The sequence below is a fragment of the Echeneis naucrates genome, chromosome 11 (assembly GCF_900963305.1).
Source record: "Echeneis naucrates chromosome 11, fEcheNa1.1, whole genome shotgun sequence".
NCBI classification, from domain to species: Eukaryota; Metazoa; Chordata; class Actinopteri; order Carangiformes; family Echeneidae; genus Echeneis; species Echeneis naucrates.
In genome coordinates, this window is record NC_042521.1 from 11736283 (window position 1) to 11762540 (window position 26258).

The window sequence follows — 26258 nt, forward strand, 5'->3', positions numbered from 1 at the left end:
GGATACAAGTCCCATCTTTTTTTTCTTTTTCCTTTTTTTGTCTTTCACAGTTGCTACACACACTTGCTGATTTGGTAGCTATTTTCTTCTGTTAACATTTCTTGGCTGTGTGACGTGGAACATCTTCTTGGTATGGGACAGATTTGAGGGACTGGTCTGAGTTTTTGGAAAAGTGATCTAACTTCAGCATGATATTCCCCCCCCTCTCCGCAACCATGCTTGTGCCCCTTCACCTCCCCCTCACACACAGCTCCACTTGTCAAATGCCTCTGAATAAAAAAAAAAGAAAAAAAAGCTAATTAAACTGTTGAGTTGTTTGTTTTTTTGTTTTTTTTCTTCCCCCCCACCTATTTTCTTTCCCAAAGGTATCCTTGATTACAATATTTTCACTTGAAATAGTAATGATGGAAATTTATAAAACCTTGCATTTAATGTACCAAAACGTTGGGATAATTTGGTAGTTTAGTTTGCAACTAAACTACCAAATGTTGTACAAATGTAGGCTGCTTCATAGCACAAACCAGAAAGAAGGGAACTTTCTTTTTTTTTTTTTCTTCCCCCCCCCCCCTCCACAGAAGTTCCAGCCTAGCAGTCATGTAGCAACATCCCTATGAGTGGGTGTTAAATATGTGGGTTTGTAAGGATTTTTTTTTTTTTTTTTTTAAACAGTGGTTCCCTTCTCTTGATAAAACTTGCCATGTTGCATATGAATTGTATGCTACGTGCTGTCGTTCTAGAGGGTCGTTTCTTTTCAGTGCAGTGGTTCTTTCTTTCCCCATCTAAAACCCCTAAATGAAACCAAATTGGATGACTCGAGCCCAAAGCAATTGGGTTTTGTCCCATGGTGCCCAATCTGAGGACTTAATGTTATTACAGAAAGTGGCAAAATGAACCATGACCATACTGTATTTGCATTGTTTATGGATGAAATTGTAGTGAAACTTGACTTATTCCCTGTGATATTTGACACTGATTCCCTTAAGGATCAGTCAGGGTCCTGACACCCACTGAAGACCACAGTGGTAGGAACAGAAACTTACTGAACTGAAGTTGGTGAAATAATTTATCAGGACAGATATTGTTCAGTTTAGTCTTTATTAGTTTCCTTGGTTGAGTCTAAGATAATAAAATTCATTTTATTTTTCATAAAAAAAAACAAAAAAAAAAACAGCCAGGACATGACCAAATTCAGCTCTTGACAAAGAGAGTAAAAGGTGCAGCAATGCATTTAACACTTTTTTTTATTTTTTTTTTCTCTCAATTGTCTAGCAATCACAACCTGCTGTAGCACTAACCATTTCATGAAGCATCTAAATTTGGACAAAAAGAAGACAAAAGCATTATTTACTAATATTCCTTTGCAGACAACTTTTGAATGATTACATTTTGCTTATATGGGGCGTTTGATAGCTGCTCTATTTCCTACAAGGGGCATCTATCTGTCAGCAGGTGGCGACTCTCCTCACTTGAGGGGAAGAGTGCCTCCCTCAGGCGGACCATTGGACCTCCAGCCCCAGCATGGCCGCTGCCGTCTTCCACCAGTGATCTACGAATGGGTTGATACACTTTTTGACGCCTGCAAAAGGGGGAAAGGATTTTTAGAAAATTGTGATCAAGGACTAAAGCAACAGACCTGATACTTTAACACATTGTATGGAAACCCAACTCTTAACCAGGTGTGTGTATGTTCTATGTATAGCATTTTAAATATTCACTCCCTCTGTATAAACACCTGCCTGGCACGACCCCTCACCTGTAGGCTACGTAGGCGATGAGTGCAAAGACAGCCACTAGAACAGCGCTTGTTGAAAGGACCACCTTTGCAGTGTGAGCAGTCTCGGTGAACTCTACAGAGCCGAGAACAGCAGTGAGAAGGACAGATGTGTGGGATATAAAAACAAACTGCTTTTCATGTATGACTAACCAGGTGTGTCCTGGCTTGACTTGTTGATGGCAATGGTGGTGCTGACGAGGGCCAAGCTGTCCGAGTCCTCCAGGGTGATGTTGACACAGTAGGTGCCAGGCTCCTGAAATGTTCTCTTCAGATGCACCTCGCACACGGACAACGGCGGCACATCATCACAGATGATGTTACGCACTTGTGCGCAGCTGGGGTCTGACACAATGGTGCAGGCTGAGGTGGGGATGCTGAGGGAGAGTGATGAAAAGATGAGGGCTTGAATACATTTGCTCAAATCTAAAACATCTATTGAAGAGATAACTGTTGCCTTCGTAGGGATCAGAGAGTCAGCTCTGTTAATAACTGATGCAAGTCAAATATCAAAGACATGTTATTTATGTACTTAAAATGAGTTATTTGATAGCAAATCTTTAAATTTACAGTTTAAGTCTATCAAGCCTTTGGTCGCTTCCTTTGTATCACATATAGTCCTGCCCATAGTAAACCTTATAATGAATTATTTCCCGTCAATCTCTGTGCTGTATTAATTCATTATAGGCGACATGTCTAAATGAAATAGTTTGACATTATTTTGATGATATGTGAATAGTAGTCCTCTTAGAGAAACTATTTTGATTTCACTCAATGGTCAGCTAAATGACTACCATAGACCTAGCTTGATTAGAAATCAAATGACATGATTATAGACTTACTTGCCAAGACATCTCACCACAAAGCTGATGTCAGTTTTGGTCACTCTGGCAGCTGTAACATCTACTATGCGACTCTTTGGCTGGGCGTTGAGTCCATGCTTGGGCTCTGTGGAAAACAGATTATTGCAATTGGTCAGATGTGTGATTGTGTTTTCATAATATTGGTCTGCATTATCAAAAAACTAAAGTTTTTAGTTGAAGGTTGGAGTGTTTTTTTTTTTTTTTTTTTTCCCCTTTCAAACAGGTTTAAGAGGAAAAACTAAACCGCAGTTGAGAACGATCAACAATTTTGATTCAAATCCTTCAGTTTGCAAAGATTACCAATTTTAAAAAACTGATAAACTACAGTAAACCTGAAACACAGAATGCTGCTATGATCACACATAATTAGTTCTACATTTTGCAGGTTTTCATTAAAGTATTGGACACAGCAAAATTTTGAGATGCTGTTGCAGAAGATGAGGTCAGTTATTGCAGTTAATCTTGATTCAATATATGAACTGATACATTATTTCAACAGCTGGTGTGTTGGACCAAGTGGCCTAAAGACGCCTGACCCGATCAGATTAAGGGAAAAGCAAATTACATTTTTCCCCCTACCAATAATAGTGATGTTCACTGTGAAGGTCCCATAAGCGTAACGGAAACATTGGTTGCTGCTGAGATGTCTTTTGCGGGGCCAGGCCAAGGTGGTGAAGTTGTCCACTGGAAGGGAACTGGCAGCTGTAGTGAGGATGGTCTCTGCGGTGGGCAGCCTTGCTGTGGCAGTGGGAGTTGAGGAGAAGGGCCGACTGGTGTTCGTTGGTACTGATGCAGCAAACAAGGGACCAGATTTGGGCTCAATGAAAAAGCATGCATATGTATGAAAGTATAGTTTATCTAAAATGAGTCAGCTTCTGCTCAGATACACGAGGACGGACAGATGTGTCCGCCTGGCTTGGTTTCTCTCTTGTACACACAGAAGTGGCCCACCTTGTGTGGTCTCCACCTTGACGGTAACAGCATGAGTGCTGGCTGGAGCTGCGGGAACAGATATGAGTATTACAGACGCATCTCTGAATTGAAATTGACCTGAAATTGCATGATGATCTATGATGGAAAGTCACTCACTTTTTTGTGTTCTCCATTAACTGATAAAGTGACAGACAAGTTAGAAAGAGCGGGACAGAAGGTCCCCATCAGGACCCCTGGTCCTCTGGTCTAAAGAGCCCTGTCTCACTTCTCATCCACATATACTCACTTTTGCTTTCTCAAATTATGTTTGAGAAAGCATATATTATAATATATTCCAAATTTTATCTCTGTGGATTATTTCTGTTTCCACCCAGACCTCACAGAGAAATGTTACAACATATGGTTGATAAAAACAAAACTGTCTTTTAAAGTAAGAGGGCCTTTTTTTTTTTTTTTTTGTAGTTGGGTGAACCAGCTCTGTGAGGGCAGAGTCTTCAACGAGCAACTTAGCATTAGCTGAAATATCTTGTTTTTGCTGATCTCCAGCAGCTTCATTTCTTGGCTCTGTCTGTGTTTTTATCCATCGACATGAACATCTACAGGACTGTCCATGAGTCGTACCTGTAGGAGGCATTGTTGTGAAGCTCTTCGGAGTGGAGGTGACAACAGCTGGTGGGCACTCTGCAGGAAATGCCGCCTCCACCACCAGCTTCACAGTCATGACCCCCAGTGACTTATAGGTGTGTGTGATTATGTCACGGTGTGTTATAAGATGATTGCCATCTGCGAAGTCCCAGATGTAGTCAATGCTGGCAGCCGTTTTGAGGAAGCCGCTGGGGTCATGAAGCTGGACTTTAAAAACCACGTCCTCACCGCGGTAGAAAATATTCTTAGACTCGTTGGCTGCAGCCCTCTGGGAGATGTTGACTGCCACTGGGATCTTATCTAAGGGAGCGATAAATAATTCACTTTCTGGGTTTTACCTTCTGGATGAAAGATGTACACAGATGAATATGTGTGTAAAGCTTTTCTCCACCTGTGACGTAGAAAACTGTGCTGTCAGTTGTGAGGGGACTGTACTTCCTTCGCTCACGTTTCCTGTAGACCAAGACCTCCATGACCTCTGCCCCCAGTGGGATGCCGGTGGTGTTGATGGTCACGCTGGAGGAGGAGCCATCACACGTCTCATAGTATTGGCCTGAAACACACAGAGGGTAAGAAAGGAATCAAAATGATTTCTCATTTTGATTCCGCGTGTGTGCAAACCTTTCGGCCTTTAGGTTTGTTGTGCCTCACCCATTGTGTGCCACACGTAGACGTAATTCTTGTGTCTCCAGTCGTTGCTCTGAGGGAAAGGCTTCCCATCAGGGAACATGTTGCATTTTACCGAGTCTCTACACTTTCCAAAGCCATAGTCATCCAACCACGACGTCCAGTTGTACACATAGCCAGAATGTACCTTTCCATTGGCTGCAGAGAGACAAAACAAGTACAATCTTTAAGACTACAAAATGAAAGCTGAATTTGTTGATTTTTTTTTTTTTATGTTAGATTAGCCAAATGTGGCCTCTTTTGGATGAATGTTTTGGGTGCACATGGTGCAGCTCTTTTGTTTTGGTTCAGGCTCACTGGCTGGTTTCTAGCACCAGCAGGCAGCTGTTTCTCAGATAATTGTATAGAGACCAAAAGAGGAGTTAGAAAGCAAGAAAGGATGAGACTGGGCTGGACAGAAACTAGACTCAAAATGAAAGCTAATATTTTCTGTCTGTTTGTTTACCATATCAATTTAAAGCTGATATGTTAATCATATCACCTGTAAAAAGAAAACTGTTTCTTTGTGTTGTCTTTAAAGCTTTTTTTCTGCTTCCCCCTAGTGGCCAAAAGGAAAGAAAAACAACTCCAACTGTATTTCTACAGTCCACAGATAGAGCTCCTGATGAACGGTGCAGCATGGCTGTCAGGAGCACTTGATTTTGTTGCATGGACTGGATTTTTGACAGCACCTGAGGCCTCAAGCTCCATACCATCCTCACAGTGCTCATCCCACACGAGGTTCCCACCGGCATCCTCCTTCTGGCACCGAGGGTACTCCAGCTTGGCAGTGAAGGTGATGCAGGAGCCATTTAGAGCTGGACTGTCACTTGTCAGATGAACCGTGGGTTTCCCTGCGAGGAGTTGGATGCAACTTCAGATATGATTTAACATTTTGAGGGGGGAAAAAAGAGAGTTCACTTACCTCTTCTGTGCATGAGGTCCTTCGGCTTTGCGTTCAGTGGGGGGTAGAGGTTATCATCCCAGGGTTTGGTGTCAGGATCCCAGCCGGGGATTTGTGGAATGGGAAAAGGAAGCTTTCCTGCTATCGCATGTTTGTGGGGGAACATGTCACCGTATGCTGGAGAAGGAGACAGGACAAAGCACACTTGTGAGGATGAGTGGAGGAAACAAAAATGAAAAATTACCCGCAGACTGGAGATGTACCAACTTTCTTATCGGAAAATGATTAAATTCTTCATTTCTTTTTTAATTTAACTTGATGTGATTAACTGCTCAACTGACGTTTATGATGAAAATGTAACTGATGGTATCAGAAGTGCCTCCCAAGGTATAAGTCTTGTCTTTGAATATTTTTCCCATTGTCACATTAAAATATTTCCTGGCATAAGAAGCATTAAAAAACAAAAACAACTCATTATGACTCCCATCTGAAAACCTTTCAATGGGTCGCGATTGATAAAGATCGCAAAGATTCCTTTAAGTTGAAAGTCGAATGATGACGGCAGTTTCACTTGGATGGCAATTATAAATGAAACATTTCAGTGAAAGCTCCTCATGAATAAAAAGCTGATGGATGCTCACAATACATACATCACAGGAGACGAAAAGTCAAAGGCATAACACCGGAGTGTTTTCACACCAAGCAGCTGAAGTAAAGCAACACCTAATGGCGGCAGGCCTTGGACTTAGAGGCGTTAATCATCACTTAATGATCAAGAATTTACAGGACCTGGTGAATTCACTCATTCTATGAATTATCTTTAACTATCATATATGCATAACAGGAAAAACGACTTATTCCATCTCCAACTGTATTAAAGGAAAAAGAGCCGGACCTTCCGCTGGTTATCAGCTCATATAATCTAATTTAACTTTTTTTTTTTTTTTAATAAAGAGTAATTAATATATATTTCACTGGTTTTAGGCTTCCTTTTGCCATTGAATCCAGTTAAAGTGAAAAAAAAAAACATTTTCTCTTTTAGATGTGTTTTATCTATATTTTGGTGGATTTTAAATGGTTTCCTTTGTGTAGATTATTTTCTTCTATTTCCTGAGTGAAGTTTTGTTATTCAGGGGTGTGTGGCCGCAGGACGACAGTCAGGACAGACGCCTTAATTAAACTCATGGGACTCCAGAGAGCTGCTGACAGAACAGGTGATGGAAACGGAAGTCCATTTCAAGTATTCAGCTTTATACATAATGATCTCACAGCATATTTTAAATCAGAATGCATGCAATCACAGCAATTCTGCGATCTGAGTGTGAATAATTACTTTGAGCCAAAATCACTTAGTCTGCATTAATTATTTTAAAGACCTGTGTTTGACCGACTGTCCGACTTTAAGCAGCACCACTTACTTCTGCGTCCATCAGCTTGATAAACAAAGCCAAAAGCCAAAAGAAAAATATAAGTCAATGCTTCCATGCCCGCTCTTCGCCGGGGGGATAAAGGAAATGTGATCAATATCTCCAATAAAATGAACAAAATAAAACGAAACGAAAAAGTGTCCAGTCCACCTCCAGAAACAGTGACTCTGTGCACTAACAGCCGCTGCGTCCTGATGCGCACTTATTTAATCTGGGGGCCGCTGAGCGCACAAACATGTGATGAATCCTAACAAGGCACATCTCATCACTCATTATGCCCTTTGCACATGCCCCCTCCCTCCCCAGCCTGTTTTTGATAAGACATTACCAAGATTTTTATTTCACAAGAGCCACAGTTTGTTCAATAGCCAAACTGCAATTTGATTACGACAAATCTCCATCTTCTCCACACCAATATTTCGAATAAGTCTCAAGGCTGAGCTGTTAAAATGTATTCAAAGACCATGATAAAGATAGGAGAAGGAAAATGAAACTCATTTTGATGAGAATCTCCGTCTGGACGATAACATGTTCACTAAAAGGGACAACCATGTAGCTGAATTTATCGAATTAAATAGAATAAAATCGTGAGTGTTGTTTTGGTTAAGTTGTGGTTTGATGGCCGTCAGAGTCTCTGGGTGAATTATTTCATGTGTTTGTCTCACTGAGCTGTGTCACGATGACACCAACATGGGAGCGCCGGACAGGTTGCGCCACCCGCAAAAAAAAAAAAAAAAAAAAAAAAAAAAAAAGCAGAAGGAAAGCGCCTGATGCGGCACACAGCTGCGTGCGTTTTCAACACTTAGCCCGCCATGTGATTGTTTCACAAGGAGACTTTAGAAAATTCAGCAAAGGATCCACAAGCTGCAAACCATCATCGTCCTAACATTTCAAGTTCAAACGTCGGGGAATAGAAAGAAGAGCAGCTGATTATGAGGACAAAGTCAACACCTCCAGCACATGTGACCATGTTAAATTTACTGAGTGAGGCTGAGAGGACTCCGGTCGATATTTCTGCGATTAATATCGAACAAAGACACATTTATTCTCCTGCAGGACGAAAATAATAACAACCATCATAATAAAAAGGGTAAACTTTGAAAAACTACGACTACAACTTAATAACTTCATATAAGAGTAGAAAAAAATGTAAAACCCCTGACTGGTTATCCGATCTAAATATGTGGGATACTTAATATTGAACATAAGAATCCACATAATGACAGGGAGAATGCTGATTTACAAAGACTCCTCCATATCAATTTAATAGAGTCTGGTAGTTGAAAATCAAATTTTCTACCAAAAAGTGCTGAGATGACGTCATGTTTGATGACACTAATAGACCAGTCGGTCAGTCACATTTTTCTGTTTTAATTATCGCGGAGCCTGCTGGGAAACGGGAATGGATGTAGGAAACAGAAATCACGCGTTGAGCACATCAGTTCATTCATTCATTCCGTCTGCAGGACAACTGAACAAACTCCATCCGCTGATGAATGCCGTGAGAGGTGACCGAGAGCCCCGCAACGGGACAGTTGAGCTGAGTAACTGAACATGAAGTGGATCGGTGCTGCTCCGCGTCCAGTGGAGGGCAGCACCTCTCCGCAGCCGGCTGCACTGCTCCTCCCACGAACCGCTGATTAGCCACTTAGAAGAGGAAATACAGCGGAGGGCAAGTACTTTGAACAGTAAACTCTTTACAGCCCTGTAGGCTGCAAGGCTGTGTGGATATGCTTTCTTTTTGTGCCTAAAATTAAATCTGCATGTCAGAAAATAGTGAGAAAAGTCCAGTTTTCCAAAGCAAAGGGAGACCTGTTGCAGCATCTGGTTGTGAGTGACCAACAGTCCAAGAAATAAAACTTGGATGAGTCTTCCGTCAATCTACCTCAATCAATCAATCAATCGATGGATCAATCAATCAGTGTGTGTGTCCGTGTGCTTTTGTCCTCTCAGCCCAGACAGGAGATTGAACACATCACTGGTTGTAAAAGAGAACTATGAATGAACAAAAGCCACAAAAATGCACCGTGCTTTATTCTTCCCCCCCCCCCCCCCCCCTTTCCCCGGTATTTTGTGTGTGAGTGTGTGGGGAGGATGCATGCGAGTACTTGTCGTGCCTTCTCATTTACAGTTCTGGCTCATAGTCAGATGCTGGAATGCAGCTACATTCCCGGGAATGTGGTGTGTGCATGTGTGCGTGTGTGTGTGTGTGTACGTTCTTTTGGTTTTTAATGTGTGTTGTGAATGTGTGCTGAAAATGTGCTGGCAGTGGAAACTTTAATTCCGTGTGTGTTTTGGCTGCAGGACGGAACATATGGGAGTGTTCAGTGCGCAGCTTTGGAAATACACAAAGACCTTCTTTCCTTTTCAGTCTTTAACGCTTATAAACATATTCCCACAGGAACACAGGAGTCAGGAGGCGGCCATTCCTCTCTCTCTCTCTCTCTCTCTCTCTTTCATTTCCACCCTCTTTACAACACCCCCATCATGGTCCATTTCTTGTCCTCTGAACTCCTTCCTTTGTCCTTTCAACTTCTCCCGCGGCCTCTCCAGGTGTCCCCCTCCCTCCCGTGGACGCTGTAATCATAACCCTGAGAGGCCATTCTGTTCTGTCATTTGTGTGTAACATGAGGCGGGGGGGGATTTGCTGACCCCACCCATGCACTCAGATATAACTCCTGCCAGACAGTCCCACCAGCGCCTCACCACAGCCACCAGCAGCAGCACCACCAGGGCAGAGAGCTGGTCTCTGACTGCAGCCAAGCTGGCCTCAAAGCTCCACAGTTTGTCCTGCCAAGTGTTGAATGCAGGAGTGTTTACAGCACAGAGCAGAGGGCTGAGGGAGAAACAGTCTGACCTGCTGTTGGTCTTCACCATAGAGCAAATATCACCCAGAGGTCGCGGGGAAAAGGCGTTAGGAAATTCTAAGTGATTTCCACCGAGGGTTTTGGGTGACTGTTGGACATTTCCCCCCTAAAAAGTCTTGTTGACAGTCCAAGTTCGTAGCCACTTGCTGTGGAGGCTGTGCTGGAATCATATGATACAGAAGGAAAAACAAGCTCAGGACAAAAACAGTTTCCACTTGTCAAAAAAAAAAAAAAAAAGTCAGACTGGGGCGGACGCAACTCTTTGTCTCTATTCGGTTGAAAACAGCCAACTCGCCTGCCAAGATCTCCCCGGAGAACCGGGGAGATGGCGGGCTGCGGACCGCCCCGCTTCCCGGCACCGACAGACGGTCATGGGACCAGGCGGCCCGCCGCCAGCTGGCCGGGAAGAGCATCTTTGATGTGTGACGCTCCGGAGAGACGCTCACAAAACTGGAGGAAAAAAGAAAAAGAGTCAGTTCACTGCTCTCATTCTGCTGCTATGCGCTTATTTATAACCTGCTGGTGCTGCTGAGAGGAAAAAAAACCCTCTTTGCTCCATTTAAAGAGCTTGTAAAAAAACTTTTTTGGGGGGTTAGGTTTCTGTACAAGTCAGAGGAGAGATAATGACACAACTGAGTCTACATCCCCATATAAACCTATCATAGCTATGCAACACTCAGACATCATAAAAACGACATGGTCTGATTTACAGAGACCCCCAATCTGCGCACACGCTGGTTTGTCCAGGGAGGTGTTTTAATCCCTGACGGTGGGGTTGCTTTGAGGATGAGCTCTTCCAACAGATGCGGCAGCAGGTGGATGAATCAGGTGCATCTTGTGCTTTGGGGGCTGATATTTGTGCAGGCATTAGGACCGCGGGATGAGCTGGATGAGAGGCGAAGCCTGCGCACCTCCATTTGACCAAGTTGAGGGTTTGTGTTGTCTGGTCCGCTGCTCCAAAGGTACAGCTCTGCTCCACACACCGACCAGTATGCGCGATTTATCGCTTTTCTCGACCGCTGGATATAATGCAAGCCGACCTTCATCACTTTGGTGACATGCGATCGACTTCAAAGTTGAGGCAATGCTAAAAAATGTGGCAGCAGAGGCAGCACTGGGCTGACTTGTGAGCGCCCCCCCTCTCCTCTGCACCCTCCAGCATGAGGCTGCGGTGCAGAGCCACAGCTGCCCGGAGGAGGATGCTCTGCTTCTGGCTGCTGCTCCTCGGGTTCGCCCTTGTTACTCTGTTGCTGTCGGACTTCCTCAGCCGCAACAGGAGTCCAAGCCATCAGAACCTGGGTCCGCCCCGCCGGCCCCTGCGGCGATTCTCCAGCCCGGTGGACCTGGAGGTCATCGTGGACTCCCGGGACCCTGCCTTAGAGTTAGGCCTGGATCTTGCCCCCCTCAAATCTCTGCAAGAAGACCAGCTTTTGTTCGTGCCGTCCACGCAAGGCACCAAGAGCCCGGTGCAGAAGAAGGGGGGCTACAAGGTGCTTCTGCCCGGAGTGAACAGGGACAGCACGGCTCCAGGGGCTCCGACGCTCGGTGAAATGGGCCGAGCGGTGCAGCTCCATCTGGGGGGTTTGGAGCGGGAAGCGGAGCTGGCTGCTGTCCTGAAGTACGGCTTCAACGAGGTGGTCAGCGAGAAGATCTCCCTGCACCGCCGGCTGCCCGAGGCGCGCAGCCCCGGGTGAGAGCGCGGCGGAGCGGCCAAAGCCGCACTTTTTTGTCACTTTCAAAGTTGTTGCTTCAACAGTGTGTGTTTGTGTTACGTCTGACAGGTGTTTGAGGGAGCAGTACAGCGAATCCCTCCCGTCTGCAAGTGTTGTCATTTGTTTCCATGACGAAGCCTGGTCCACGCTCCTGCGCACTGTGCACAGCGTCCTGCACACCGCACCGAAGCAGTATCTGCACGAAGTCCTTCTGGTGGACGACCTGAGCAAGCACGGTGCGATCCTCCACCTGACACAACCCTGCAGGCATGCGTCCACCCATCCTGACTGCATCTTCTGCTTTTTGCCACTTTCTAGGTCACCTGAAGAGCGTGCTGAGTGAGTATGTGTCACATCTGGATCAGGTGCGTTTGATCCGCAGCACCAAGCGCCTGGGCGCGGGAGGGTGCCGCACTCTGGGTGCTACCAGGGCTGCAGGAGAGGTGCTGGTGTTCATGGACTCACACTGTGAGTGTCAGAAAGGCTGGCTGGAGCCTCTGCTGGAGAGAGTGGCCCAGGACAGGTACAGTCCACTAATCAGTAAGAATCATGATCAGCAGAGTAAAACCCACCTTTAGGAATAATCCAGATCAAGATCAACATTTCGCCAGAGAACATCCAATTGTGTCCAAACTGGGTCTGATAGTTTTACTATCTGCTGTTTGACAGAAACACTTGTGAGAAGTGGGAAAATGGGGGGTGCTCAGACTCATCAGTTGTCCTTCCTCATTAATAAGAGGGGGTGTGGGGTGTACACGTGCTGTGAGCAGATCCAACCCTCAGCTCTCATGATTTGGCTTCAGTCTTGAGTCTCTGACTGCCTGCAGCGTTCTTCTAATTAGACTAGGTAATTAGGCTGAACTCTCAAGCCTGGAATCTGCAAACACTCAGCTCTCTCAGCCACATGTTTGACCCTTCTCCCATTTCTCACACTCACTTTATTCTTCCCCCTAAATCTTTTCATTTCATTTCCCCTGAGCATCATATCACACATGGCCTCTTGGTAGAAATACTTTAAATAGCACATGTGGACCAGAACAGACCCGAACAAAGGATGGTGCTTCTTTCTCAAGTTAGCCTGGAACAAGCTCAAAAACTGAGTCTCTACAAAGAGGAAGAAAAGAAAAACAAACACTCATAACAAAATATATTTTCCTGCCTTTGTTCCCAACTCAGGTTAAATAAGTTTGTCAAAGAACCTTTTCCCTTTTCTCATCTGGTCACTCCACCAGGTGATTATCAATATAAAGACCGATTTGAATACAGAAATGATATACTTGTTGTCCTGCAGGACCAAAGTGGTGTCCCCCATCATGGATGTGATAGACTGGCAGACCTTTCAGTACAATGCCACCCAGTGGCCAGTTAGAGGAGTGTTTGACTGGAGACTTGACTTCCACTGGGAGTCTGACTTTCCAATGCAAGACAAGGAAGCAGACTCAGCAGTGCAACCATTGAGGTGAGTTTGCAAAACCAGATCATTTCAGCGCTATAATGTACTAGTTCACATTTTTGTTCCTGAAAGTAATGTAAATTCTGACCATGGCAGGACTCCAGCGTTGGGAGGTGGAGTTGTGGCCATCGACAGACATTTCTTCCAAAGTGTTGGAGCCTACGATCCTGGCATGCTGTTGTGGGGGTCCGAGCAGATCGAGCTGTCAATCAGGGTAAAGAAAAAGAAAAAGTCTCATCAACTTTCCAGTTAAATCCTCCAGTTCCCACGCTTTCACGGGGTTGACAGATTGTCTTTGTTTTTCATCTTAAGTCACATATGTTATCTTACCCCTGAGTGATTCAGCCGCCTTCTGTCATGGCTTCAGGAATGTTCTTACTGGGACATAATGTCTTTTGCAAATGGAAAGCTCAGATTGAAGGCCTGGGAATGTCTTGGCCAGTCAGCACATGCAGAGCTGTGAGAACAAAATCTTATGAAACCACTTAGTTGACCAGGAAAACATGCAAAATTCAGATAGTTGTAAAAAATTTTAACAAATTTTCTACAAGTTACTTCAAAGAGAGTAAAACGGCTTTCCCTCGAAAGCACTGTGTATTTTACAATGAAAGTACCACAACAAAGGAAAGCACACGGCCGTACACTTGTTTTTATCAGTCGTGTTGTCCCAGGTGTGGTCGTGCGGGGGTTCGTTGGAGGTGGTTCCCTGCTCTCGTGTGGCCCACATCGACCGCCACCACCTGCCATATGTCTTCCCAGACCAGGAGATGCTTCAGAGAAACAAGATCCGCATTGCAGACACCTGGATGGATGCATACAGAAAGATTTTCTACAGGAGAGACACTCTGGCTCATTTCATCAGGCAGGTGTGTGTGTGTGTTTGTGATGGGGTGGCATTCACTCAAGACGTCGGTTGGCGAGTGTGGAGGAAAAGTAATCGTCCTTCTTTGTGCAGTCTGAGAGCCCCAACGTCACTGAGCGGCTGCAGCTGAAGAGAAGTCTGGGCTGCAGGAACTTCCACTGGTACCTGACTGAAGTTTATCCACATATCTACATCCCCCAGGACAGGCCTGCGCTGTCCGGAGAGGTTGGACACCCAAAAACACACAGGCTGTGTATTACTCAGTGCTGGCATGACCGACTGATGTGTCACGTTTGTGCCTGTTTGAAGCTTTATAATGTGGGAACTGGCAGCTGTGCAGACTACCCTCGAGGCCAAGGAGCACAAGGGGGGCCCATGAACATAGCACCGTGCAGTGGGACGGGCAGCCAGGTAACCAAGACTGTAGTTTGTTTAGTGGCAAAAAAAACAAAAAAAAACAAAACACACAATGTCATCAGCCGACCTCACCATTGCAGCACTGCGATCTAAACCTTGAGGGTGAAGTGCGATGGGGTCCAATGGGGCGTTTGTGTTTGGACGCCAAGGGGGAGCGGGTGGTCCTCTCTCCGTGCCCCACACAAAGACCTAACGCCAGCAGCGGCCCACAGTGGAAGTTCTTAAAGGCAAGGCGGAGAACTTAACGTGTTTTGTTTTACACCACACAGACCACGCAGGCCGCTTCCCTAACACAATATCTGTTTTCTGCTTCAGCTGAGCGGTCAACTCGTTCTTCAACGCTTACAGTTATGTCTGGAGGCTGTTTTGGAGGGAGAGCGCCCGCAGAGCAGCACAAGAGAGGCTGACACCCGAACCAGCACAGGACGTCTCTTCCTACGTGCTTGTACCCATCACCCCAAGCAACAGTGGCACTTTGAGCAACTGGTGGCGCCTAAAGGTGCCTGATACATGAAGCACAGAGGAACTGATGTATTTGCAAGATGTGAATCATAGGCACATATTATCATATAGTTACTATGCATATTGGCATAGAATATGCCCTGAGTGAAATAGTGTAGAAAAATACACTAAATATAATTTTTTTCCTCACTTTTCCACTTAGCTTCTTTGTTCCTGTTTTAAGGATTGCAAATAGCATTTATTGTGTTGAGCAATAAAAACAGATGATTTAATAGTGATATCAGATTAAATATCTATTGTTGTCTCATATGTTTAATAATTTTCAGCGTGAAAAATCTGTAGAGAAAACTGCCTTAAATTATCAATTATCTTACTTCAGTAAATGCTTTCATTAATTCATGTGTAAATGTTTTTGTGCATGTTTGCTAAAAATCTGAGTTATATAGTGACAACTGTTATTTTGTGAACAAACCATTTCATCTGTATGGATTGTGGCTGATCTGCTCTAATGGGCATCAGGGCCACTTTCTTCTAAGTCGAAGCTCAGGCTGTAGGGAAAACAGCATCAGTCAGTGAGTTCGAATTTCCTTTATCTCGCCTGTGGTGGATTGTAGTTTATTAAAAACTTCAAGCCCCACACCACCAATGCACCCTCCCCCTCTCTTCACCACAAAGAAAACTATAAAGCAATAACAAAGAAGAGATGAGATCAAACAGGGATTCTTTTCTGAATAGTTCCCCGCTGAAGAAGATCAGATAAAACTTGTTTAAACGATCAGAACTGAAGATATTTACAGTTACAGGCCAGCTGACATGAGAAGAAAAGAATTATTGAACATTTATTATAAAGGGGCCAGTTAGTGAATGTGTTTACATACACTACATGGTAAAATGAGAGCTCTTCCCTTACTGAATTGTGTGTGGGGGAATATGAGGAAACCACACCAGACTCACCTCAAAATTTTGGGAAGTGGTCAGACTGGGCAAATGAAAAAACCAAACAAACTAAACCATTAGGGGTGTTGATTCTGATAGGATTAAGCAATGCACTGATCAGTCTTTCACTCCCCAACAGGGCTGCCTTTTAAAATACTTTTTTTCTGCTGTGAACAGCAGAGGGAGCCTTTTACTTTTACAATCTACAGCCCATTCTCCTCGCTCCCTCCTGTCATACACATCCTCCCAGCATGAGTTTCTGATGTGAGCGAGATGATGGTTTGTGGTTGGACGCGATGTGCTGATGTGTTACAGAGCAGAGAGTGTTCGATAAACAGTGTCGGAATTAAATATACTTCATTATCCCAAGGAGGATAATAGTTTGCTACATGTGCTCCAGAATAGAAACAGAAATGTTACCAGAAATATGTATTCCACTCAAGAGTTCTGATAAATATATAAAAGAAAAAAAAAAGTAAAATATACACATACTAAAGTACAAATTAAGAAATACAGCAAAAGGAATGGGGCTATGAGTAAGTAAGATTAAGTGGAAATTTCAAAATATAAATAATGCAGTTATACGCTTCATTGATAACCCCGAGCTTCTCCTTAGTAACTTATTTTTTGCCCCCAGGGCACTTAGAACTTATAACATCTATACTCTGTCACACATAATGCTCTTTTTTAACCTCTGGTGCACTTAGTCCAGTGCGGCACAAAGCACTTATTCAATAAGAACCAGTCGTGCTGTATGTCTGCCGCTCCGAGGCAGGGCAACACATCGCTGTTGTGGCTCTTTAGATTATGGCAAGAGGCCACGGACTAATCTCAAGGCTGATTTCAAAGTAAAAAGCAGCATGTTCTCCAAGAGGCTTAAAGACTGCAGGACATGCTGTAAGTATAATGTATAAGAAAGAGGGGAGCTAAAGCCAGTGACGGGGTCAGACAGTTTCACCCTAACAATGGGTTCAGGCTCTCTGAGACCCCAGGCCCATTTCAAAAGCTTATCATTGTCTTATGAGACCAATACGTGAAATAATAACTTTTACCAATTTATGAGAACTGATTAAGAAAAGAATTTGTGTTTCACAGGTTCAGTCCGAACATTCTTATAATTTGATTTTGAAAGAGTTGTACATGATGGGAAAATTTGGTTTACTCTAATATTTTTTATACAGTGCAAACCATCCAGAGTCCCAAATACAAAAAAGTGCAATTTCTCATGATGATAAATGAGTCAAAACACTGTCTGGTTACAGCGATTGCAATTATTCCTAAATTAACAGTGCTCTATTTTAAGTTATATTTTAACTTAGGTCATAAAAACTGACCGAATACTGAGTGAAAAGATGACTCAGTCCTAAGAAGCTCCAGAGGAACTTTCCAAACAGTCAATGGTCCCAAACAGACTGCCAAAAAAAAAAAAAAAAAAACAATTGGAAAGAAGATTGGAATCTGACCAAGAGTGTAATGACTTTTGTTGCAGTTGGTTTGATTTGAATCGACCCTGAACTACAAAGTGTTTGGTCAAATATTTTTGTTTTTCAAATTAACTGCTTTCATTTTTTCAGGGGCTTTAGCTCAAAAGGGTTTGCAGGATTTTAAATTGCTTTCAATTTCAGTTGTATTAACCAGGGGTGTACTCCGTTTTGTCATTTATTCTTTTCTAGATTTCAGTTATTTTATAAGGACCAGGTAGCAGATGGAGCTAGATTCAGCATCAAACACCATGTCTTGTGGACCACACAAGAAAAGCACAAACTTTAAAAGCTTAAAGCTATTTTTCATGTTTACAGAAGGGAGTGTGTGATAATTTAAAAGCCTAATTTTGCTAAAAGTTGGATATTAAACTATTTTGGGCTGAGGCCAACAATATACATCAATGGAGTCCATCAGATATTAAAAAATCCGAAACAAAACACAGTGACACTGTGAACTCTGGCTTCACTTTAACATCAGTAAAGTCCTTGGAGCAGTGGATCTGCAGGCCACACATACATAAATAACATTAATAAGAACACACACATCTACTAGTGTTTACACACACTCCCTTTCAGGATCAGACTGCTAATAAGTAAACAAAACTCCCAATTGATGGGTGTTTATTTTTTAATTTAATCCTGTTTTTTCGATCAACTTGATACTGAATCTGTACCGTATGTTAGTGTGGTATTGGGTAATACTGGTGCTGACTCTGGACTCCTGACTCTACAATGAGATGGCTTTGAGTCATTGCCCTGAGAAAAATCATGTCACTTCCTGTAGAGTGATTTTGGTTGACAGAGAGGCATAACAGTTGAAAAGTTTGTGACATATTGGTCCTAACAGGATATGACACAGCAATCAGGTGACCAGTGTGGTCTCCGTGAAGTCTCAGCAATAACATAACATTATGGAACACCAAAAGTCTGAAATGAGAATCCAACGCTGTGATTTGTCATTGTAGCCTATGGGACAATATGGTGCTGTCATGTATTCTAAAAGATTATTTTAGTACACGAGTAGATGCTTTAATATATTTAGATAATGGAAGAAAATGGGGGAAATGAAGCCATGGATGAACAACAGCTTTTATAACCACAATGAAACAGCAAACTTCCTTTCACTGAAATTCCTGTCTTTCTGTCTCGCACACACATTCTTACACAACCTTCCTCCTTCACTGTTAGAGCGGTCAAACCAAACATATGTTTTACTGACCATGTGTTGGTCACCCCCTTAGTGGGCACTCTATCCACCTCACTGCCTCATGTCAGTCGCAACTTTTAAAGCAATTACACAATGATACCATCTCTAAATCTATCCCATATTTTCCCAATTGTGCATGAGTTCTGGATGGAATTAGATTTTTGAGGAAACTTTGCGAGACTATGTTACTCTATCTCCATTCAACTGTTTTAAATTTTATGAACTCTCTCCTTTTCACTTTCTCAGACTATTATGCTTCAGCTGTACCTGTTCCCGCCTGTGACCATTCTCCTTCCCCTCGCTGTCTCCCACCACTTGCATCTTCCATCCCCTCTCAAAGCTGACGTGAACCACTGTATCCCCCCCCCCCCCAAACCAATGCACGCATAAACACGCAAGTTCCCACTGTGACCTAGGAAGCTTGTAAAAATAATCACTTACTCCACCTTAAGGGCCTCACTGGAGTGCTCTCTCCTCTCAAGGTAAGTCTCAAAGCCTGACCTTGGATCTCACTTCTTCAATATGCACTGGAGGCTATTTCTCTTGTGCTAGTTGCAGTGACAACAACAGTCTTCAAGACATCACATAAACTGTGATTCAGGCCGTGATCTACAATGACATAACAGCAGTTCACTTGGTGTTGTTCCTATTGGCTTGGCTTTCTCACCCACTGTGATATTAGAATCATATCACATTTACTATAATATGCAGTGACGTAAAGCCAGTTTTTGCCCTTCTGCTTTTATTTAAATGTTTTAAAATGCATGTTTAATGGAATTCACTATTTATGCATCAATAAACATTCTGGATTTTATTTTCATTGGCTTCAATTCAATTTAGTGACCCTGCATTACCATTACTGCCACATTTCGATGATGCATGACACAGGAATGCTATAGAAACTAAACAAAATGAAACTTAAGAGAAAAAAATGTATCCTCAGAAGGATTTCATCTTCCAAAAATATCAAATATCCCTCTCATTGTTCTCAAGAGTGCAAATATAAGCTGTTAAAAACAGTTTATGGTTAATATTCAGATCTTAAATAGAAATAACACCGTCCACAAATACACAGCCAACATTAACATTAATAACTGTTTAGCATCAAACATTCTTTACTCACTGAGTAAATTAGTGACAATCTCAGATTGTGAAATAATCTGTGATTAAAAATGCAAAAAATAGTAATTTCTGGGTAGTTATCCTCAAAAAAAGCTGCCCAACAGTGTTTTAAAGGATAAATGCTGCCAGGTGTTCACAGGCAGTGGGACGCTTTCTGTCTTCTCCTATAAATGTCAATCCAGACTTCCCAACAGGGACCCTCGTACTGTTACATCAGGAGAATAGAAGACAACTATTTACTGAGTGCTTTACATGCTGATGATCCTCCTATCAGCTACTCTCTGACAGGTGAGCAACAAAAGGAGTAATTTAGCAGCCGTGACAGTACCCTTGCTTGACGAGCACTGCCAGACCAACGGCTCAAAAAGAAGAAGCCTCCATTAATCTTCACTTCTGACATGCACATTGTTTAGCTGCCATCCCACCACCACCAGTTGTTCCATAGCTCCCAGGGGAGCAGCTCAGACCCATTTATCAAACACACTAGATACCCTGCAAGCCGCCCCCCCATTTCTATAGGCCAAAATTAACACACTTGGTATATGTACACACACAAAATACACATACCACAAACACACAAATTTTGTGTCTGTGGTTTAGCTCAGCCTCTGTTCCTGGGGAACCAGCCAATCAGAGCTCAGACTGGGCTGAATGGAAGGACCACACCAACAGCTGGCAAATTTGAGCATATCTCCATTATGTTGGCAGAGATGAAAGGAGTGAAATGGACGGTTTTTTATTACCTGAGAGAAGTTCTCACCTCCTGCACAGCAATGGTGTTTTTTAGTGTTGAAATCTGGGATGAGGGACAAGTGAAGTGGCTCTTTTCACAGGGATAAAGTACTCATTTGAATGGAAGAGTGAATGTGTGTGTTCGTGTGTGAGCATGTGTGTGTTCATACTGTATTTTTGTGTGTCTTCAGATGAAAAGAGTGGACAGGGATGAATAGTTGCTCTATTTGGGTCAGGGCCATCATCAAACAATGTGAATTAAGTGGATTAAACACACGCAGATTTACAGCAAAAGAGTGAATATGAACTGCAGAGTTCAGTGTATGTTAGGTATAAAAAGTCAATCCAAAACCCAACTTTGTCAAGTCAGGTCCCCTTTTGAGCATTTCAATAGAGCTTTCTCCCATCCTCTCCTTTTCTCTGAGTCAGACTCAACTAATCAAAAATTTGTAAGTGGTGGGAAAGAAAAAAAAAGTATGAGTGCAAAGGAGGAAGGCAGATAGGACTCAGGTTGCTAATGAAAGATAAAGTGGGAAGGCAGTGAATAAAAGATGAGTTTGCTAGCAGGTGGATAAAATGATGCATAAACAGCCAGGATAGGATTGTCTGTACAGCATTAAATATGAATGGGGCTTCAAGACCCCAGGGCTAAATAACTGCATTTCCACAGATGTGATGGGGCCCGACTAAATACACAAATAATCATTTTCAAACACACCCCCACCCACCTGCAAGCGCTCTTTCAGGAAAACACACAAGGAACTGTCTAAGCGGGGGAATATTTTGATCATACATATATTCATTTACACTCACTACACCATCCCTTCTGACAGCAATTCCACACAAAAATGCCCACCTAGGCACAGTTTGGGCTGTAATCCACATCATGGATAAGAGAAACACTGCCACTATCTCACCTGTGTCCCTGCTGAAATCAAGTATGCCCCATCATTTCCGAACAAACAAACACACATAAACACACAATACTTCCCCAGGTGAGAGGTGTGTCTCTGTGATCTGCAGCACGCATACTTACTCAGTTTTCATCCCCCAGCTACGTCACCAGTGTGACATGACGACTGCTGTGCTTTCACCTCAGATGAACCATGGCAGTGGCTAACAAAAGACAAACACAAAGATATAAACACATACATGCACGCGCACACACAAAACAAATACACACTACTAATATAAACAGAATGTGGACAAAGAACTCTTGTTTTAGTCACATGTCAGGGATCTAGCGTTTTGGTGTTGGTGCAGAAAGAAGTCAGGAACAGCTAAGTCACTTGACTTTTTACATCAGAGACATGAATATAACATTGAGAAACAACACTTACTTAGACAAAGCTTTAAAATCATATCATGGGCATTTTAAACACCTGCAACAGATGTCTGCCTGTGTTTTTCTGTCGTGTCAATATTATTCATTATGATGTATATTTTTGGTCACATCTTTCCAGCTTTGGTGAATGATTCTAGGAAATGCTGGACAAAAAAAAAAAAAAAACAAGCAAAAAGTCAGGACATAACAGTCATATTTGTCGTTTAATAGCATAACAGGTCTCTTTCATATCTAATAAATATCAAAATGTTGAGGGGGAAAAGTTTCATTACAGTACATTCCATTTGCAGAGAAGCAGAGTCAAATCTACATGAATTCAAAAGAGAACAGTAAATCTGCCATGTTGAGAGTTATGACCATTTCCTGGGTTGGAAAGGATTGCATTGGTCGGTACCAGCAAACAGCGCTGCCATAACCTCAGTTTAAGTAGCATCATTTACTGCAGTCCCACAGTATTCCATTCTTTGAGGTAAAAAAATACATCTTTAGATTTGATACATTCATAGAAATATAAAAGCGTCCGATACTCCTTATTGTGCTTTAATGTGCGAATATTGCCTTCACTCTAAACAGCTGATAAAATGGATCTCCAGAGTTGGTAACTCAAGGTGACGATCAGGGAAACAGCTTTCGGTGTGGATCATGAGCCAATTTAATATTGGTGGACTGCTCCAGGCCACTACACAAGGGGCGGTGTGGGGGGGACTACTTTGTTCCTTAAATTACCAATTGTTAGAAACTTAGTCCACTTCCAATAAATATGCATCAGTAAATGGCAGGTTCAGTGGATAAAAGAATGAACCGTGTTTCCTTTAAATAGATAGATAAATGGCAAGCTGGATTTGCACATGGTGTCATGCAGCATGTTAATGTGCATCTACAGGCGCTACTCAAAAGGCTCAGAAAGGCATGCAAAGAGAAAGAGAGAAAAGGGAGGAGGGGAGGAGGGAAAGAGAGAGAGCGAGAGAGAGGTAGGAGCAAGACAGGAAACAGTGGAAAAAAGAAACGGGGGAGTCCCTGCGGTCAGTGCAACAGACGACAGCAGGAACTGTTCTGCCTGAGGCGTAACATCAACCCCCCACGACACCACCACCATTTCCATAACCAAGTTTGCCCACCCTCCACCTCCCTTCCTCCCTGAGGGCCAGCAGTAAAGAGCAGAATATAGCCCATCTTTCTTCTTGCGCCATCATGCACTCCCAGTAACAACCAACCAGGCCCTGGTCCAGGCAATCCAGAGCATCTGGCACTGGTTGAGTGAGCAAGGAAAGGAGGGTTGAAAGGAGAAAAATAGCAGAGATAAGGGGTTTGGGGGAATGTTGTTAACTGCCACCTCCCCCTCCACAGATGCTTTCTCTGACCAAATCAACTGACCTTAAACCATCTGTAGCCAGGAGCAAGAAGAGAAACAACAAAAGGAAAAAAAACTCCTCCTCTGCAACCATATTCATAACCTTCTCCATCATGGCACTATCCTGTTGTTGCCCCTTATAGGAGCCTCAGGGTGGGTAGGTTTTGAGTTGCAAGTGAGAAGTACCCAGAAAACTGCCATTTTAGAGCTCCAAAGCTGAACCAAACCTCTATATCATGTCTAACACCACTACATTTCTATAAGGTAAAGCTAATACACCTAAGACCTCCTGTACTTGATTTCATGCAACTGGATTTTTAAAAACGTGCCTTTAAAACAAAAGGACTGTCTTGCAGTGAAAGAGGGGGTTGGGCCCGGCTGATCAGTTCAGGGACATTTCCCCAAAAAATGTCCTTGAAAAAGTCCTGAAGAGTTCAGATGGAAGGTTGCTACAAGCCCTGTGCCGGCTTGTAATAAGCCTCCCCAAATCCAGTTTGAGCAGAACATCCAGAACTATGATGAGGGCCCTCATCTCCCCCGTCCTGCGGAGGTGGACTGTGTGCCCTTGACCTGATGGAGCTACAAGCTCTGTCTTTGTAGTAGGAAATCTCCAGTGAGCCGTGGGTTGAGGAAGGCATATGAGGGTGCATTTGAAGGGCTGAGGAGATGGGGGTTGAAGGTGGAGTTGAGCTGGGAATAGCAGAATGCCCCAGCTGGAGATCCTGGGGTCTATGTGTGAGGGTGTCCGTGTGGCACATTGTACCGTGCTGCTGGGGGGTAGTGAGAGAAGAGTAAAGCATTGACATAGGTGTGTCTGTCCAGAGGGAGGCAGTCTGAAAGGATGAAGAGTGAGACTGGGGAGGGTTCAGATGGGGCATGTGTGTGTGGCGTGCCGGTGAGTTGTACATTGAGCAGTCTACTGAAGATGGTGGCACTGAGGACATGAGGCTCTCCATGAGATGAACCATTCTCCTCATGACTTGTCCAAGGTCAGCCACTTCCCTCCCCAGAGTGGTCACCTGCAGACATAAACACAGACTCATCATTACAGAGGATAAATGCCTTACCAATTAATCAGCTGTCGTATGAAAATCCAAATTTAGCTTCTCATAAATCTGGTGGAGATTATAAAAATACACTGAAGGATATGAACATACCTTCATACACGATGAACATGCATCTAATCCCACACATTTCATCATTTGCATTAACAGGCATTAGGCTACAATGATATATTAAATGCCTTCACTAGAATAATTTGGATTACCACCTTTGAATCATGTGAACATGGTTGCTCTAATACTTCCTCATCTTCGTAATGAACACGAAAAGATCCCAACCTTGGCATGGAAACAGATGAACAGTAGATCTCAAATTAATATTCAGCCCATATTGTCTCATACAACTGCTGAATCTCATTAGCTTCAGATAAAGTTTTTCTTCATTGGAGCAAGGACTCTGGATTTTGTCCACAATCACTTATGGAGGTATGATACGAATAGAGCTCTTAAAGGAGAACGCTACATTAATGCACATTTGATTACTGATTCCAGATGCGGTTGCATTAAACAGCTGGCTGAGCAGTGGCTAGCTGCTCAAGGTTACATTAGATGCAGCCAGCATAATGCACCTGAATTTCTGACCAGACTGTTAGCACTGTAGTAACCCTTGAGCCACACTTACTACCTATTGCCCAGTTAAAGAGAAGGAGTTCCTCACGTGGGCTTGGCTAGCTTTCCCCTTTGAGACTGAACGTCCAACATTTCTTTTGTTTAATGAAGCATCTGAGTCTCTGCCAACAGCTCTTGAAGTTTAGTCACTGGCATGTAGTGGACTTCTCTAGTTATAAAATAAGGACAAAATAAGGCTGCTAATTAAACAGGAACAACACCAGAAACAAGGATATACAGTACATCGCTATGAATTTGGTATTTTCAGGTTTGCCTTTTTGGGTCAAGTTATTTCTGTCCCCTGCTTGCTGCTATTGTACATAACACGGTTCTGTCATAATTGGTCATTACACTGATGAGGGAGGTGGTGTTGGTGATTAGTTGCCCTCTGCATGTGGCGTGTAGGCATGACCATGAAGTCCTGCCAACGTGCCATCTGTTTCTGCCAGTCAAAGCACTCATCACACACATCACTGCAACTGAATGCACATTTGCCTTCAGCAGGACACACAAGTCCAGGTAGGATCTGCTCCACTCACTGTGTGACTACATCAAGAGGTGATCAGGCAGCACATATAAACATACTGTGATCAAAGCAGATGAAAACGACCTGGGAGCTACCTCTTGCTCTCTCAGTTGGACCTTATGCAATACATATACTAAATATACATATCTGTCCATAGCATGTAGACATATATTGTGGAAATGTGCATTTAATCATGAATTTTGTAATTTTGGTGTACCATAAGGATTGCTGGGCTGTGGCTTTAAGAGAAACTATTCTCTCCTCTTTCACATTTCTCCCCTCTCCCCCATCTCTGGAGTGGCTGATAAAAGGCTCTGATAAAAATAGAAAAGCTGAGAGCGACAGGACAGTCCAATCTGACATGCTGTCAGCATGATTCCAGCACTCCCACCTCAGAGAAAACCATCAGACGAAAACAGCAGCAGTGGTTGACCAGAAACCATGGCAGCTACAGGTACCAAACAAAAAAATCCAGATGTACTATACCTCTTGTGGAAACTTTACCAGGAGTGTAGTTTTTTTTTTACAGTCAGTGAAGTATAAATAACTATTTTTTATCAAAATGTTTGGTACTATTATACTGATATGATGACGATCCATTACATATCACCTGATCACTGAAATCCTTAATGTCCACTGGTTGGTGAGGGAATAAAAAAAAATAATTATGCCTTCTTTGTTGGCTCTTTGTTTGCTGCACTTTCACTTCAGATTATTTTAAAGGGATATTTACATTTATTTACAAGATTTAGAGTTTCATACAGATGTGAGATTATTTTGCTACGTGTTACTTTAATTGCTTCAAAGTTTCACTAATCCATATTTTTAGAGGGACAATATATTTGTGCTTTTTATGTGACTTGCATATCTGACTGTGTATGCGCACAATTAGTCTGAACAGTC

At 43.1% G+C, this 26258-nt stretch overlaps 3 protein-coding genes across 4 annotated transcripts in view; 1 reads left to right on the plus strand and 2 right to left on the minus strand.

Annotated features, from left to right (window-relative positions):
* Window positions 1-1153: 1153 nt before the first annotated feature.
* On the minus strand, window positions 1154-7326 carry gpnmb (glycoprotein (transmembrane) nmb). The gene is made up of 12 exons (XM_029514571.1): window positions 7201-7326; window positions 5804-5959; window positions 5592-5732; window positions 4864-5037; window positions 4604-4765; window positions 4189-4512; window positions 3586-3633; window positions 3214-3420; window positions 2614-2719; window positions 1925-2148; window positions 1754-1847; window positions 1154-1576 (listed from the first exon to the last, which is right to left on the minus strand). Exons 1-12 carry the CDS (start codon window positions 7265-7267, stop codon window positions 1423-1425), a joined length of 1857 nt encoding a protein of 618 aa, XP_029370431.1. The 5' UTR covers window positions 7268-7326; the 3' UTR covers window positions 1154-1422.
* A 3393-nt stretch (window positions 7327-10719) lies between these two features.
* On the plus strand, window positions 10720-15329 carry LOC115051196 (polypeptide N-acetylgalactosaminyltransferase 15). Its single transcript, XM_029514534.1, has 10 exons — window positions 10720-11766; window positions 11858-12024; window positions 12107-12311; window positions 13080-13247; window positions 13338-13455; window positions 13913-14107; window positions 14197-14328; window positions 14413-14514; window positions 14601-14747; window positions 14836-15329. Exons 1-10 carry the CDS (start codon window positions 11237-11239, stop codon window positions 15025-15027), a joined length of 1956 nt encoding a protein of 651 aa, XP_029370394.1. The 5' UTR covers window positions 10720-11236; the 3' UTR covers window positions 15028-15329.
* A 6655-nt stretch (window positions 15330-21984) lies between these two features.
* kcnh8 (potassium voltage-gated channel, subfamily H (eag-related), member 8) overlaps window positions 21985-26258 on the minus strand; it is a 40629-nt gene continuing 36355 nt past the window's right edge. For both annotated transcript variants that reach the window (XM_029514178.1, XM_029514177.1), the window contains exon 16: window positions 21985-24178. In XM_029514178.1, the coding sequence (XP_029370038.1) occupies window positions 23609-24178 (570 nt within the window). In that variant the 3' untranslated portion in view covers window positions 21985-23608. The remainder of the gene's footprint in view (window positions 24179-26258) is intronic.